This window comes from Galeopterus variegatus, unplaced genomic scaffold (genome assembly GCF_000696425.1).
Source record: "Galeopterus variegatus unplaced genomic scaffold, G_variegatus-3.0.2 Scaffold4465, whole genome shotgun sequence".
Taxonomy (NCBI): Eukaryota; Metazoa; Chordata; class Mammalia; order Dermoptera; family Cynocephalidae; genus Galeopterus; species Galeopterus variegatus.
In genome coordinates, this window is record NW_007730576.1 from 77,855 (window position 1) to 93,539 (window position 15,685).

The window sequence follows — 15,685 nt, forward strand, 5'->3', positions numbered from 1 at the left end:
TCTCTGTCTTTTATTTACTTGCAGTTTTCTTTTTGTTATTGTATTTATTGTCATTGACAAAAAGTCATTTGGTCTGGCTGGTTAGCTCTGTTGATTAGAGTGCAGCCTTATAACACCAAGTTCATGAGTTGGATCCCCATCCCCATACTGGCCACACACCAGAAAAACCCCAAAAACAAAACAAAACCCAAAGGAATCATTTGACATGCAGAAATTTCCATATTTTGGATTTTGCTGATTATTTCTCTGTGGTTGTGTTTATCATGTTCTTCTGTTTCCTGTATTTCCTATAAGCTGATAATTAGATAATATTCCAGTTGTGTTTTATTTGGTAAGGATATTTTGGAAGTGGGTTGTGTGCTTTTTATTCCATTACATCATGGTGCAGTGTCTGGTTTTGTCTCTTTTAATCGTGTTAAGAGAGACACCATTGATCAGTGGGTTCAGGGACTGTCAGCCCGATCCATCTGTTTTAAAGTTCCTAATGGTTTTATCAACACATTAGAATCATTGCTTAGATCTATTATTTCAATGAGGGGTTGCATATATACTATTCTCTTCTTTAAAAATTTTTTTTAAAAATATTTATTATTGGCATATTCATTATTATAAATCGTGATTTTTCTTTATGCCCTTTACCCAATCTATTACTCCCCAAAATATATACTATTCTAATTCTCTCATTTCTACTTCACTTATTAGCTGGCATTTTTCTTTAAAAAGCATTCAATCCACTATTATATTGTTTTGAGGTACATTTTGTATAGAAAAGGTAGGACTCATATTTGATTTTTTAAATTTACTGGTTTTCAAAATAATAGTTCATTCCCTAATATTTTCCTAAGGAGACTAATGAGCCCTCTCTTTTTAAATATAATTATGAACTCATAGATTTAAGAATCGTAGTTGATGTCTTCCAGTCATTGCAGTTGTTTTTCTTTTTAATGTTCAAATTGTCCCATCATTGGCTAGCAGGACATCCTTCAAGTAGGCTTCTGATTCATTTTGACAAGATTAGACTGCAGCAGTCTTTGATAGTGTCTTTATTTTCTAGTACAACTCCACGTACCAGGCTCATTTTGTTTATTTCATGCTGCAGATCTCGAATCAGCCATTTCTCCATTAAACCCTTGTTCCTTTTAATGGGAAATAGTATTTAGAGACCACAATCTAGATGGTGTGGGTGCATTTTGCAAGTGGGTTGGTAGTTGTTTTTAATTCTTTCCAAGTGGGTGTATTCAGGAAATTTTTTTTTTAAAGAGAAAGTATGCTGTGGTTCATATCAATGTTTCTAATTCAAATTTACAATGGTAGAAATGCTAATAACTTAAAAATTTGTTTTATCTCTTTGCTCTTATGTACTTTTTAATATATATAGATGAAATGCTATGATTGGAATTTACATGAAAATAATACAGTATGTATGTGTGGGAGGGGAGAAGGGTATGTGTGAGGAAGTGGATAATAGATGAAACAAAATCCTTCATTTTTTAAATGGTTGCATATTAGTCAGTAGGATGATTGTACCATAATTTATTTAACCATTCATTTATTGAAGGACATATAGATTATTTTCAATTTTTTTCTGTAACAAATAATAACCATTAGTAGTATTTACTCTGAAGTATAATTTGGTGGGTCAAACCTGCATATATTTACCATGTTAATAATTCTTTTTCCCATACTCTTGTCAGCTTTATATTTATTTTTTCAGATTTTGCCAATGGATACATTAGATTTACATTTTAAAATATTTGGCTTTTAAATCATTACTAATATCATAAATCAATTTAACTGATTTCTTTTTGAAGGTTTTTATGATGGTGGAAATTGTTTACAAATAAAGTTCTAATATTATCTTAGGTATATTTTTTGCAATCAGAATGTTGGTGTTTTTTTTTTTTTTTTTTCCTTTTTGAGACCGGCCGCACCGTGCTCAGCCGGTGAGCGCTGTGAGCGCACCCGTCATCCCTATATAGGATGCGAACCCGCGGTGGGAGCGCAGAGTGCGCCACGGGCTCGGCCCAGAATGTTGGTTTTTTTTTTTTTTTCCTTTTTGAGACCGGCCGCACCGTGCTCAGCCGGTGAGCGCTGTGAGCGCACCCGTCATCCCTATATAGGATGCGAACCCGCGGTGGGAGCGCAGAGTGCGCCACGGGCTCGGCCCAGAATGTTGGTTTTTGAAGAAAATACTATTGGAATGCTAATACAATTTATTAGGGGGCTGGCCAGTTAGCTCAGTTGGTTAGAATGCTGCCTTGTAACACAAAGGTCAAGGGTTTGGATCGTGGTACTGGCCAGCTGCCAAAAACAAACAAACAAAAATTATTAGGTACTCTCATGGGGTTATAAACTCATTGCTCTAAATTGGTGCTTATTTTATATTTGCTAGGGATGCAGAGAGCAACAAATTTCCCTGATATTGAAAAGTAATTGTAAAGGTAAATATCAATTAACTTATGCTTGGAAAACTGCATTTTATTTTTATTTTTTTATTTTTTGTCTTTTTTCGTGTCCGGCAATGGATCGCAACCCTCAGTGTCGCGCCCGTACCGGACTGGGACCGGCAACGGGATCGCAACCCTCGGTGCTGCGCCTGCACCTCGCTCAGCCAGTGAGCGGGAACCGGTCTGTATGTGGGATCCGAACCCTCGGTGGGAGTGCCGCCGCGCTCTCAAACGGCGCACTGTAGCAGTGCGCCACCGGGCCTGCCCTGGAAAACTGCATTTTAAAAAGAATGTATGAAGTATTAAAGGCTCTTGACTTTTTTCTTTTTGGCTAAGCCGGTACTGGGATTGAACCCTAACCTTGATGTTATCACCATCACTCTCTAACCAAGTGAGCTAACGAGCCAGCTATGAAAGGCTCCTGACTTTACTGTAATTTTTAAAGTCTTAGATTACTTGAGTAGTATTTAATATTTTGAGTGATGCTTAAGTAAGCTAAGAATTTATTACTTTTTCAAAAGTGAATCAATGATGAAGTAATGAAGTGATGTATTAGTATCATGGTAATCCAAACATATACTACAAAATTTAGGAAATAGAGAGATGGGGATATTTGAAGCGATAGGGGAGCCAGTCTCCACGTTTTGGGAGGTAGAACTGCAGGGTGTTAGCCCTACCCTCTTGTTCAGATTACTGGTTTGTTGTCTAAGTGGCAAGGAACTTTCTTTCTGAAAAAGCGCTGTAGAAAAAGGACACCTTGTAGTCAGTCAGACTTAGATTTGAAAAACAGCTTTACCTTGAAAGGTTAACATTATGTAACCTCTTTGGACCTCTGTTTCCTCCTCTGTAAAACAGGAACAGGAGCAACATCTATTTAAGGTGCTGTGAATACAGTCATGAATGTAATACATTTGGCACAGGCTAGATAGATATATCCATTGCTTTTATATACCGCTACAAGTAATTGAGTGTTTGTCATATCATATTTGGTCATAGTAACAAAAGTTAGCATTTGTTGAGTACCTACTGTATACCAGACAGTATTCTAAAAACTTTACATAGATCTTGTTTAATTTTCACAAAACTGTGAGTAGGTATTATTAGCCTCATTTTATTAAAAAACTGATACAGGAAAGTTAAGTAGCTTGTATAGGAGTGTATGTTAGGCAGTAATGAGGAATTACTTGTCTGGGTATATATATTTTATATCTTTTTAAATAATCCAGTCAGTATTTTGTTATGACATCAGAGATAAAGGGAAACATGATGAATCAGAAATATGATATGCTCAAAAACTGGTTATTCTTAAATTTGTTGAAAACATTCATGTTATTAAGAGAATCTCTTCTGTTGGGGGGTGGATCACGATTTGGGTAAAAACCTTGCTATTTCAGTCAAAACATTTTTTAATGGAAATGAGTAATTTCCAAATCTTTCTTACAACAGAGTTTTAAGACCATATTTGAAAGTGTTCATTTGGTTTCCACAGGGTCGGAATCTGGCTGATCTTCGCCGTAGCCAGTCCCGGGGCACATTCAGCATTAGCACTACTCTTCGGCTGGGTAGACAGATTCTGGAGTCTATTGAGGGCATCCATTCTGTGGGATTCTTGCACCGAGACATCAAACCGGTAGGGGCCTTCTCCAGTCAGAGCACAGAATGAGTTGTTTGGTACTCTCAATGTTATGATGGGTCACAGTAAATTACAAATGTAGTCTTCCGTATTTTCCAGGTTAAATACAAAGTAATATTTCTATTTCTGTGGAGACCTGGAAGCAAAAATATAATTTACCTCTTCATTTTTTAAAAAGTGATAATTACTACAACTTATTTTTAAGAACTTTTCTCATATAATGAAAATGTTGCTCAGGAGCCAAATTAAAAATGGTTTATGTTTATATTGTTTGTTAACATTGCTCATTACTTAGCCTTATACCTAAATTGGTAGGTTTTTTTTTTTTTTTTTTGATTTCCTCTCCCTGATGTTGGTTAAAAAAATATGTATTTATGTTGCTTTTATTTTATTTTATTTTTTAACTTGATAGTTTTTACTAAATTGACTCCCTTTTATTTTATTTTGTTTTATTTTATTTTATTTTATTTTATTTTAGGTGGCTGGCTGGTACAGGGATGGAACCCTGGACCTTGGTGTTATCAACACCATGCTCTAACCAGCTGAGCTTCTAGTCAGCCTGTATGTTGCTTTTAGATGTTTGCATTGTGTTCTTTTTAAACTATTTCTCAAGTCACAAATTGTATTTAGGAGAAAACATCAATTGTGAAAGACCTTATTTTTCTCATGAGTGCTGCTATGGAAGTATAGTGTTCTTTTGCTGTTCTGTTTTTCTTAGAAATTGTCATTTTCCTAACTGTGAAATATGCTTTTATTTTTTCCTTTTCAGTGTTTTATTGTTCATAAGGGGAAATGACTCATTTCTGATATACTGCATTTACTATAAATTTATCATATATTGGTACAGTTGCAAAGTGTAGTCATCTGTTACATGATTTCTAAAATTAAATAGTTTACATGAAAATGCTAACTAAAATTAACATAGTCCAATTTAATGTAATGTAGCATTTCTTGTGCTCTTATTTCTAAGTATCAATGTGAGAATCATGGTGATTGAAGAATTTCGATTTTCATCCAGCAGCTCCATAAGTAGAACAGTATTTTAAAAGAAGAGATAACAATTATCTAATAGTTTGGCTTTTACTTTCACAAAATCTCTTACTTACATATCCATCTTTGCAAGTTGGTGATTATTTAACATTATATTAATTTTTATTAAGGGAAGATACAAAGTATATTTTCCTTGTTTGCTTTGAAATGTTTTCTTAAATTTTATTTTAATTTTAGACTTAGTGACATTCAGCTTTATGATGCTTTTAGGAAATTCTTCTAAATTCCTGAGACTTTTTTCCCCCTGTTTCTATTTTGTGTCATTTTAAAAAGTGGAGGTTGGGTTTTCTATTTTTTTCTTTCTTTTTTTTTTTTTTTGTGGCTGGCTGGTATGGGGATCCAAATCCTTGACCTTGGTGTTTATAACACCATGTTCTAACCAGCCAGTGCCCCTGGGTTTTCATTTAAGCAATGACTTAGACTAGAATTTCAAGGAACTTAGAGTTCTGAATCTAGTTAAGTCAATATTGTATTGTGTGTAACTATATACAGTTGTTTAAATTATTTTTTGCTCAATGTTTACCTGGTACTAGGCATTAATAGAATCCACAACTAAATAATATATTAATATCTAGTAAACATTATTGATAAGAATAATATATTTGGAACATGTGTTATATATATATATATACACACACACACACACACACATAATTTTTTCAAAATTATTTATTTATTTATTTATTTTTATTTTTTATTTCTTGGCAGCTGCCTGGCGTGGAGATCCAAACCTTTTTGTTACAAGGCTGAGCTCTAATGGAAAGTGTGTTATATAGATTTAAAATAGAATAATTAAAAAATGGGAAGAATAAGATGTAAGGATTGAGTATTATTAAGATTATGTATGTTTTTCTTCTTTGTTTTTCTAGTCGAACTTCGCCATGGGTCGCTTTCCTAGTACATGTAGGAAATGTTACATGCTTGATTTTGGCTTAGCTCGACAATTTACCAATTCCTGTGGTGATGTCAGACCAGTAAGATTTTTCATATTATTATATATTTGATGATTAACCTATTATTTATAGTATGTCTCCTTTTAGAGAATTGTTAATTATGTATCAGATGGATGTTATGTAAGAAATGGCATATGGATTTTATGATTAAATTACAGTTTTGTTGTTTTTGTTTTTTGGCCCATTATTTAATTAGATTATTTGTTTTTGTACTGTTAAGTTGTTTGAGTTCCTTGTGTGTTCTGGATATTAATCCTTTGTTGGATGCATAGTTTGCAGATATTTTCTCTCGCTGTGCAGGTTGTCTTTTTGCTATGCAGAAGCTTTTTAGTTTGATATAATCCCATTTGTTTATTTTTCTTTTTGTTTTCTGTGCTTTGGGGGTCATATTCATAAAGTCTTTGCCGAGACCTACTTCCTGAAGTGTTTCCCTTATGTTTTCTTTTAAGAGTTTTATAGTTTCAGTTCTTATATTTAAGTCTTTAATTGATTTTGAGTTGATTTTGGTGTATGGTGAGAGGTATGGGTCTAGTTTCATTCTTCTAAATATGGATGTCCAGTTTTCCCAGCACCATTTATTGAAGAGGCAATCTTTCCCCCAATGTATGTTCTTGGTGCCTTTGTTGAAAATCAGTTGACTATAAATTTGTGGGTTGATTTCTGGGGTAAAAATATGTAACACTTCATGAATTTGTGTGTCATTCTTTCCTAGGGACCATGCTAATCTTCTCTGTATTGTTCCAGGTTTAGTATAGGTGCTGCCAAAGTGACCACAGGAATCCCATTTCTATTGCATGTATCAGGTTTTTAGGTTTTAGAACATTACCAGGTTATTGCTTATTCACTTATAAAACATATTTATTTATTTATTTTCTTTTCCTTTTTGTCTTTTTTCGTGTCCGGCAACGGATCGCAACCCTCAGTGTCGCGCCCGTACTGGACCGGGACCGGCAACAGGATCGCAACCCTCGGTGCTGCGTCCGCACCTCGCTCAGCCAGTGAGCGGGAACCGGTCTGTATGTGGGATCCGAGCCCTCGGCGGGAGCGCCGCCACGCTCCCAAGCGGCGCACTGTAGCAGTGCACCACCGGGCCGGCCCCACTTATAAAACATATTTAATGAGTACATACTATGTACAAAACATGGATTTAGGTGCTGGGTCCACGCAGTGAACAAGTAGACAAAATCAAGGCTCTCGTGGGGGTTATAGTAGGGAAGATAGATAATACACATAAGACTTACAGTGGTTTGGCTTAAAATTTTTCAACTTTATGATAATGCCAAAGCAATGCACATTCAGTAGAAACTGTACTTCATATTCTGAATTTTGATCTTTTCCTGGCTAGCAGTTTGTGGTATGAATATTCTCTTGCAATGGTGGGCAGTGGCAGTGAGCCACAGCTCCCAGTCAGCCACGTGATCATGAGGGTAAACAACTGATACTCTACAGTGACTGTGTTGCTAACATTTTTGGGATATGATTTTGACCACTTGTAGGCTAATATAAGTGTTTTGAGTACGTTTAAGGTAGGCTAGGCTAGGCTATGATGTTTGATAGGTTAGATATATATATTAAATGCATTTTCAACTTACGATATTTTAACTTATGATGGGTTTATCAGGATATAACTCCATCATGAGCTGAGGAACATCTGTATAAATACATAATTTTAGATAGTGTTGCTATGGAGAGATATAAAACAGAGTATTGACATAGAAAATGATGAGCAGTGAGGATATGAGAGCAAGCCATGTGAATATCTGAAATGAGAATGTTCTAGGCAGAGGGAACAGCAAGTGCAAAGGCTCTGAGGCAGAATAAGTTAAATGTGTTTAAGGAAAAGCAGAGTTACCACTATGGCTATAGTATAGTAAATGAAGGGGTAAGTGGAGAAAGACAAGATTGAAGAAATCAGTAGGTCCCAGATTGCGTATGACTTTGTAAGGAGATGGATTTTTTTTTTTTTTTTTTTTCCTTCACACTCAGCTCTCCAAGGTAGGGTGTTATTCTAATATGATAGAAAGCTTTTGGAAAATTTTGAGCAGGGGAGTTACATAATCTGTTACATGATCTCTAATGAGCTAACTATAGAGTTATATACATAAGTATAAATTATATTTAAGACATAACCACATGAGAATTTAAGTGCCTAGAAATTGTAGGGACACTCTTCAGTTTGGTAAAGTTCGTGTGTTAATTGGCAGCCATGCAGCTAAAGAACTTAGGTTCTGTGTAGTTTATTGGATTTGAATATATTTCTGGAGTCCCATTTCTAATCCAAATATTAGTTTTTCAGGTTTTAGAACTTTTTAAAATCATCCTAGCTACTATGTGAAGAGACTGTTGAGAGCAAGATGGAAACAGAGGCAAGTTAGAAAGCTAATGCCATGACCCAGTGATAATTGATGGTGGCTGGGACCTAGGGCATTAGGGTGGTACAGTGAAGGTGGTGAGAAATGGTCATAGATTCAATAAGACTTGCTTCTAGATTGGATATGGGATGTGAAGGAAAGAGAAGAATAAGAATGACTCCTAGGTTTTTGTCCTGAGTGGTCATGCTCTTTATTCACCATAATGGGGATAACAGGATGGGGTGTGAGTTTGGTGAGAGAAAACCAAGAGTTCTATTTTCTACAAGTTAAGTTTGAGGTGGAAATAACAAGAATGGTGGTTGGGTGTAGTAATCTAAAGCTAAAAGTAGAAATCAGAGCTGGAGATATTGTAAATTTAGGAGTCATTTGCTTCTGATGTTTAAAAATCAATGTGTTTTTGAAAAATGGATCTGGATGAGATCACCTAGGGAGAAGATATAGTTAGACAAGAAAAGAGATCTTGAGTCTCAGCCACTGGGGCACTTTAACAACTTGATGATAGATAGGGGAGAACTATGAGCCAGCCGAGAAGGGTGAGGAGGATCAGCCAGTGAAGTAGAAGGAAAATCAGGAGAGTGTGGTATCTTGGCAGACAAGTGAAGAAAGTGCTTCAAGAATGGCAGAGTGGTTATCACCTGTGTTAGATGCTACTGATAGGTCAAGTTAGATGGAAACTGAGAACTGACCATTTAGATTTTGCAAGATGGAAGTTCTTGATGACTTTTACAAGAGTGGTTCAGTGGAGCAATGAAAACCTAATTGGAGTGAGTTAAAGGGGGGAGTCAGGGAGAGGAAGTGGAGAAAAGGAATATAAGCAGCTCTCTGGAGCAGTTTGTTTTGCTGTAAAGAGGAGCGGTGAAACAAGGAAGTAGGTGAAACAAAAGCAAGATACCTCCCTCCCCTTCCTTAACTTTTTAAAAGATGGCAGTTATTATAGCATGCTTGTGTGTACTGATGGTTCAGGAGACATGAAAAACTGACCATGTAGGACCAAGCAAGGATCATTATAGGGGCCAGCTTCTTGTATAGCTAACAGGGAAAGAAATCCTGAGTACAAATAGGGAAGTTAGCCCTTAGATAAGAGCAAGAACACTTCTTCAACAAATCTTCCGGGCCGGCCCAGTGGCGCACTGGATAGTGCGCCACTTGGGAAGCGCGGTGGCGCTCACCCCCGAGGGTTCGGATCCCACATACAGACCGGTTCCCGCTCACTGGCTGGGCGAGGTGCGGGAGCAACACCGAGGGGTGCGATCCCGTTGCTGGTCCACGGTCCGGTACGGGGGCAACACTGAGGGTTGCGATCCGTTGCCGGACACGGAAAAAGACAAAAAAAAAAAAAAAAATTCTTCCTGTTATAAAGGAGAGAAGGCAGAATAAGTAGACACAGATAAAGGTAGATATTTAGATTCAGTAGTGTGAAGTTGAAGAAGTTCTCTCATGGCTTTTATTTTCTCAGTGAAGAAAGAGGCTAGGCCTTTTGCTGAGAGTGAAGAGTTATGTTGGAGGTTGAAGGAGAAGAGGACATGTGAAATATATATCTGGGAGAGAGAGAATAAACTGACTAGGGAAATAGAATAGGATTACTGGGCTGTGCTGAAAGGTCTTTTGGAGTACTAAGGTAATTTAAGATAAGGTTGACAGTATAGTTGTGTGTTTTTCCTCCAGCTACCTTTAACTATTTGTTTAGATGTAATTTAGTCCAAGAATTGGCACTTTGGAAGAGAGAGAGAAGGGAATTGAGAGAATATGCAAAAAAATGATTATTGAGGCTGTGTAAGCAGTGAACTCTCCCTTTATTTATGTATTAATACCTAGTTTCTTTTAGGGTTTTTATACCAGTAGGATTTCATAGTTTTCTTTATATCTCTTAACTGCACATAGACCATCTGTCTGAACAAATAAAATTAAATTCAAATAAAATTAATTTCGGGGCCGGCCCGTGGCTCACTCGGTAGAGTGCGGTGCTGATAACACCAAGGCCCCGGGTTCGGATCCCATATAGGGATGGCCGGTTTGCTCACTGGCTGAGCGTGGTGCTGACAACACCAAGTCAAGGGTTAAGATCCCCTTACCGGTCATCGTTAAAAAAAAAAAATAAATAAATAAAATAAAATTAATTTCATACTTTTTTTGCATCATGATTATGATTGAAATAATTTTCTTGTATTATTCCACTAATATAAATCAAATTTGCCTTTGTAGATTTGTTTCATATAGTATAATTTTGTTTATTGCTTTTCGGAAACTTGAATTATTTAGAATATCTAGGTATGCCATCATGTTACCTGCAAAAATCTATCTTTTGATTTTGTTTATCTTGTCTTGCTATATATATTCCAGAATAGTGTAAAAAACATACATAAAGAATTTAAGGAAGAATAATAAAACATCCATGACTTCCATCTAGGTTTCGAAATGTCACAGTACCACCTTAGAAGTACACTGATCACATCCCTTTTCCTTCCTTGAACAGCACTGTACAGTGGAACTTACTATGGTGATAGCAGTGCTCTGTATCTGCACTGTCTAATGTGGTAGCCACTAGCCACATGTGGCTAATTGAGCATTGAATTGTGGCCAGAGTGAATGAGGAACTGAATTTAAAGTTTTACTTAATTTTTTTTTTTTTTTTTTTTAAAAGATGACCGGCAAGGGGATCTTAACCCTTGGCTTGGTGTTGTCAGCACCACGCTCAGCCAGTGAGCAAACCGGCCATCCCTATATGGGATCCGAACCCGGGGCCTTGGTGTTATCAACACCGCACTCTCCTGAGTGAGCCACGGGCCGGCCCCTAAAGTTTTACTTAATTTTAAGTGGTTATTATTTGGGCTAAATGCAGCCCTAGATATAACCTCAATTTCCATATTTTTTTTTTTTTTTTTTTGTCTTTTGTCTTTTTCCGTGTCCGGCAACGGATCGCAACCCTCAGTGTCGCCCCCGCACCGGACTGGGGACCAGCAACGGGATCGCAACCCTCGGCGCCGCTCCCGCGCCTCGCTCAGCCAGTGAGCGGGAACCGGTCTGCATGTGGGATCCAAACCCTCGGGCGGGAGCGCCGCCGCGCTTCCCAAGTGGCGCACTTATCCAGTGCGCCACCGGGCCGGCCTCAATTTCCATATTTTGCATTAACCAATTCCTTGTTTTTCTTTCTTCTCTTTTCTGCAGACCCGAGGGTACTTATGTTGGAGTTAGGGAGCAGTTTCAGGCAGCTGCCAAAGCAGGCCTTCATGTCCAGTTTATAAGTTTAACCCACTCTGCTTTTCCTTTTTATCCAGTCCCTGCTTCCCTCCCTCCCATATTTTTTTCCCTCTGCTTTTCTTAAAAGACAGTCTTATTTATATAATACCTTTAAAGCTTATCATTTTAATTAAAATGTTTGTGGATAACAAATGTAGTTTTATTGTTACGGTAGACACACTCTTGGCTGTCTAATAAGGAATAATAGTACAAAGGGAGAGGATGGGGGGTGGGAGAGGATGCAAGGAGAACTCTAATAAAACACCCAATGAAAATAAGAAACTAGCTCAAAGTCAGCTGAAATTTGGAATGCTAATAGAGAAAAAGACTTAAAAATTTTCTTACCCAGGTCACTATAGCCCTAAGCACTGGAAGTTTCAGCTGAATGGTTAGGAAGGAAATAGCAGGAGAAAACATGCCATTCCAGGATCTTAGACCCAAAGGGCCAGTGTGAAATGCCAGGTGACAGGCTGAGGAAACTGGGGCATGCTTCAGGCATGATTCAAATCATTAAGCAAATAAAAGTTCAACTCTGAAATTGTAAAAATCAAAGTGTTGTAAATATACGTAGTTCAGGACTTCTTTGCACTTCACAACCCTATTTAATGTAACAAAAAATTTAAGGTGATAAATAGTGAATGCTCAGGCTCTCAAAACAAACTGCATAAATACCTTCCTGGTGTGACAGATACTCTCTCCACTATTCCTTCTGTAAAGTGTTCTCACATTTGTGTTCTGAGAAAGTTTCTTTGTGGTGATGGAAAAGTTTCGTATAGTGATTATGGTGTTGGTTATACAAATCTATATACATGTGATAAAATTTCATATACCATCCCTTTCCCTTTGGTTAGCAGTAGGCCGGGGCTCATTCCTAGGGTTCTTCCTTTCTCCTTCTAGATTTATTCTCCTAGGAGTTCATGCTGTCTCTAACATTCATCCCCTCCTTTACATTCACACTGCTTCTGCCTTTGTACTAGTCTTATGGTTTCTTATTTAAATTATTAAAAGTTTCCTCACTACTCTCCCTATTTTCTCCTTCCAGTCTATCCTTCATACTTCGACCAAAGTTAACATCCCAAGCACTTCCTCAATCATAATCCTTCCCTACTTAAAATTATTTGATAAATTGCATGTTTCTGCACATTATAAATCAAACAATTTAATATGACATTTAAAGTCTTTCCTAATCTGGCTCCAACCTACTTTTCCATTATTTTCTCTTACCATTTGCTTCAGTCATACCAGATTTATTTCCTAAACATTTACAGCACTTTTCTCCCTCTGCATTGTTCACCATCTTGTTTACCTAATGTGTTTCCTTCTTTTTATTGTAATTCTATCAGTACCAAGGTCTGATTTATTTTTTCTTTTTCATTTTCATTGAAATATCTAATTTATTTTAATAAAACAAGCTCTTAGATTGTTGAGCACTGTCTCTTTTTACTTTTATTTTCTTTAAAAATATTTTTCAATATAAATTTGAATTGACTATACTCATGTGCAAAAACAAAAGAATTAAAAATACATTGAAGTTAAACATTTCTGTTCTTTGAAAGACACTGGTAAGCAAATGAAAAGACAAGTCACAGACTGAGAAAAAATATTTGCAGAACACACATCTGACAAAGGACTTGTATCCAGAACCTATAAACAATTCATACAACTCAATAAAAAGAAAACAACCCAATAAAAATGGACAAAAGATTTGAAGACATTTTATTAAAGAAGATATACGGATGATAAATAAGTGTATTAAGAAATGCTCAACATCATTAATTATTAGGGAAATGCAAATTAAAACCACAGATACCACTACACACCAATTAGAATGGCTAAAACAAAAAACTGACAATACTAGATGCTAGTGAGGGACAGAAATCAGTGGTTGCTAGAGACTGGGGGTGGGGTGGGGTAGGTGCAGGGCCTGAGGGAGAAGGGATTGACTACAAAGGGGCGTTAAGGGAACTTTTTTGGGTGATGGAAGTATTCTGTATCTTGATTGTGGTGGTAGTTACATGACTTTATATCTTTGTCAAAACTCATAGAACTGTGTATACCTAAAGTATGAATTTTACTGTATGTAAATATACTTCAGTAAACTTGACTTGTAAAGAATTGAAAAGGTAAAACAGTAAAATACATTTTCATTTCACTCCTGCCTATCCCAAATCCACTCATTTCCTGTACTCATTTCCTGGTCCTTCCCCTCACCCCCGACATTCACCTGTAAGTAGATATACTGTTATAAGTTTCTTAATATATTCTTTCAGAATTTCTTTATGCACATGTAAGAAATACAAATGAATATTACTGTTTTTCCTTTTTTGATTCATTAGGTAACATGATGTACATTCTGTGCCTTTCTTTTTTTCACTTAGTGTGTCTAGGTGATATTTCCATGTCAGTATATAGAGCTTCCTTATTCTTTTTTGCAGCTGCAAAGTGTATTTCATTATATGGATGTACTGTAATTTATTTAATCAGTCCCCATTGACACATATTTAGGTTCTACCCAGCCTTTTGCTATCACAAACACTGATATAGTAAATGACTTTGTATATCCACTGTTTTTGCACATATCTATAAGATAAATTTCCAGAAGTGAGATTGCTGAGTCAAAGTGAATATCTGTATTTGCAATTTCGATAGATATTGCCAAATTGCTATCAATTGGGGAAGTTTCAAAATCGCACATATTTCAAGGCCCAGTAAAATGCTGCCTATTTTTAAGACTTTTCCTTTTTCCCTCCTACCAATTGGAACTAATCTTTACCAATTCTGAGCTTTCATAGCTCATTGTATTTTGTTAATGGTGTTCACTGTAAACTGCTCTGAATTAGAATTATTTGCACAGATGGCTGTTTTCCCCAATTGGGTTTGAGTTGTCTTTATTACATTGAATAAGGTGATTGAGTTTCCTTGATCTGGTATTATTGCTTTGATTACTTACATCAAGATTTCTCTAAACAACTGATCTTTGTTTACCTGTATTTCAACCATTCTGTGGTAGAAGTAAGGTCAGATCCAGGGCAGGGATACTGAAGTGGAAAGAATCTCCTGGGCCTGTCTAGGGTAGAATCCATCAGGGGTTTGATTAGATGCCCAATTAACTGTGGACTAGGCTGCAGAAAGTAATAATAGGTCTGGAGATTTTCATCCTGACAGTTATGGGGATGAAAATAACTGGGCAAAATTGCATGCTACAGAAAACAATTTTGTGTTAGATGAAGGCTCTTGTAAGGTAATGAATAAAAGTACAACCTCTGAAATGTTATTTACTGAAAAGGATTGGTAGTAAGCTTTTCTGTATACTCTTTGACATTTTTCTTCTAGAAAGAGAAATCTTTGACTTTAGAGTTCTATCCATCACACTGAGAATATTAGATATTCCTGTTAGTTATGATGTCTTAGGAAAATATTGAGATCTACTGACTGTGAGTGTTAATGAATGGTAACTAAGAAAAGAAAGGGGATTTTAAAAGATTGCAGAAACTTTTGATTACTGATAGTTGACATTAAAGAGAAAGAGAATGTTTTAAAAATAGTTAAATCTTAAAATGAAAACAGAAAAGTGTAAAGGGAGAGTATTTAATGAAAGAAGAAATTAAATTAATGGATAACAAACTTAAATAGATTAAACATAGATTACAAAAATGAGCAAATGGAGGGGGAGTACATAGATTGTTTATCTTATGCTGTAGCAAATGATCAAAATGATTCTGGTAAGTAGGATTTTATTTTATTTTTTATTTTTAAATTTTTATTTTATTTTGTCAATATACAATGTGGTTGATTATTGTAGCCCATTACCGAAACCTCCCTCCCTCCTCCCTCTCCCCCCTCCCTCCCAACAATCTCCTTTCTGTTCCCTTGTCATATCAACTTCAAGGAATTGTAATTGTTAAGTCTTCTTCCCCCCCATTTTTTTTTTTGCATATTTATTTATTTTTAGCTCCCACAAATAAGTGAGAACATGTGATATTTCTCTTTCTG

General features: G+C 36.3%; 1 protein-coding gene across 1 annotated transcript in view; it reads left to right on the forward strand.

Moving 5' to 3' along the window:
* The window catches only part of TTBK2 (tau tubulin kinase 2), a 105,149-nt gene that overhangs the window by 32,278 nt on the left and 57,186 nt on the right, over positions 1-15,685 (forward strand). The window contains exons 3-4 of the mRNA XM_008587607.1: positions 3,937-4,077; positions 6,000-6,104. Of these exons, the coding sequence (XP_008585829.1) occupies positions 3,937-4,077; positions 6,000-6,104 (246 nt within the window). The remainder of the gene's footprint in view (positions 1-3,936; positions 4,078-5,999; positions 6,105-15,685) is intronic.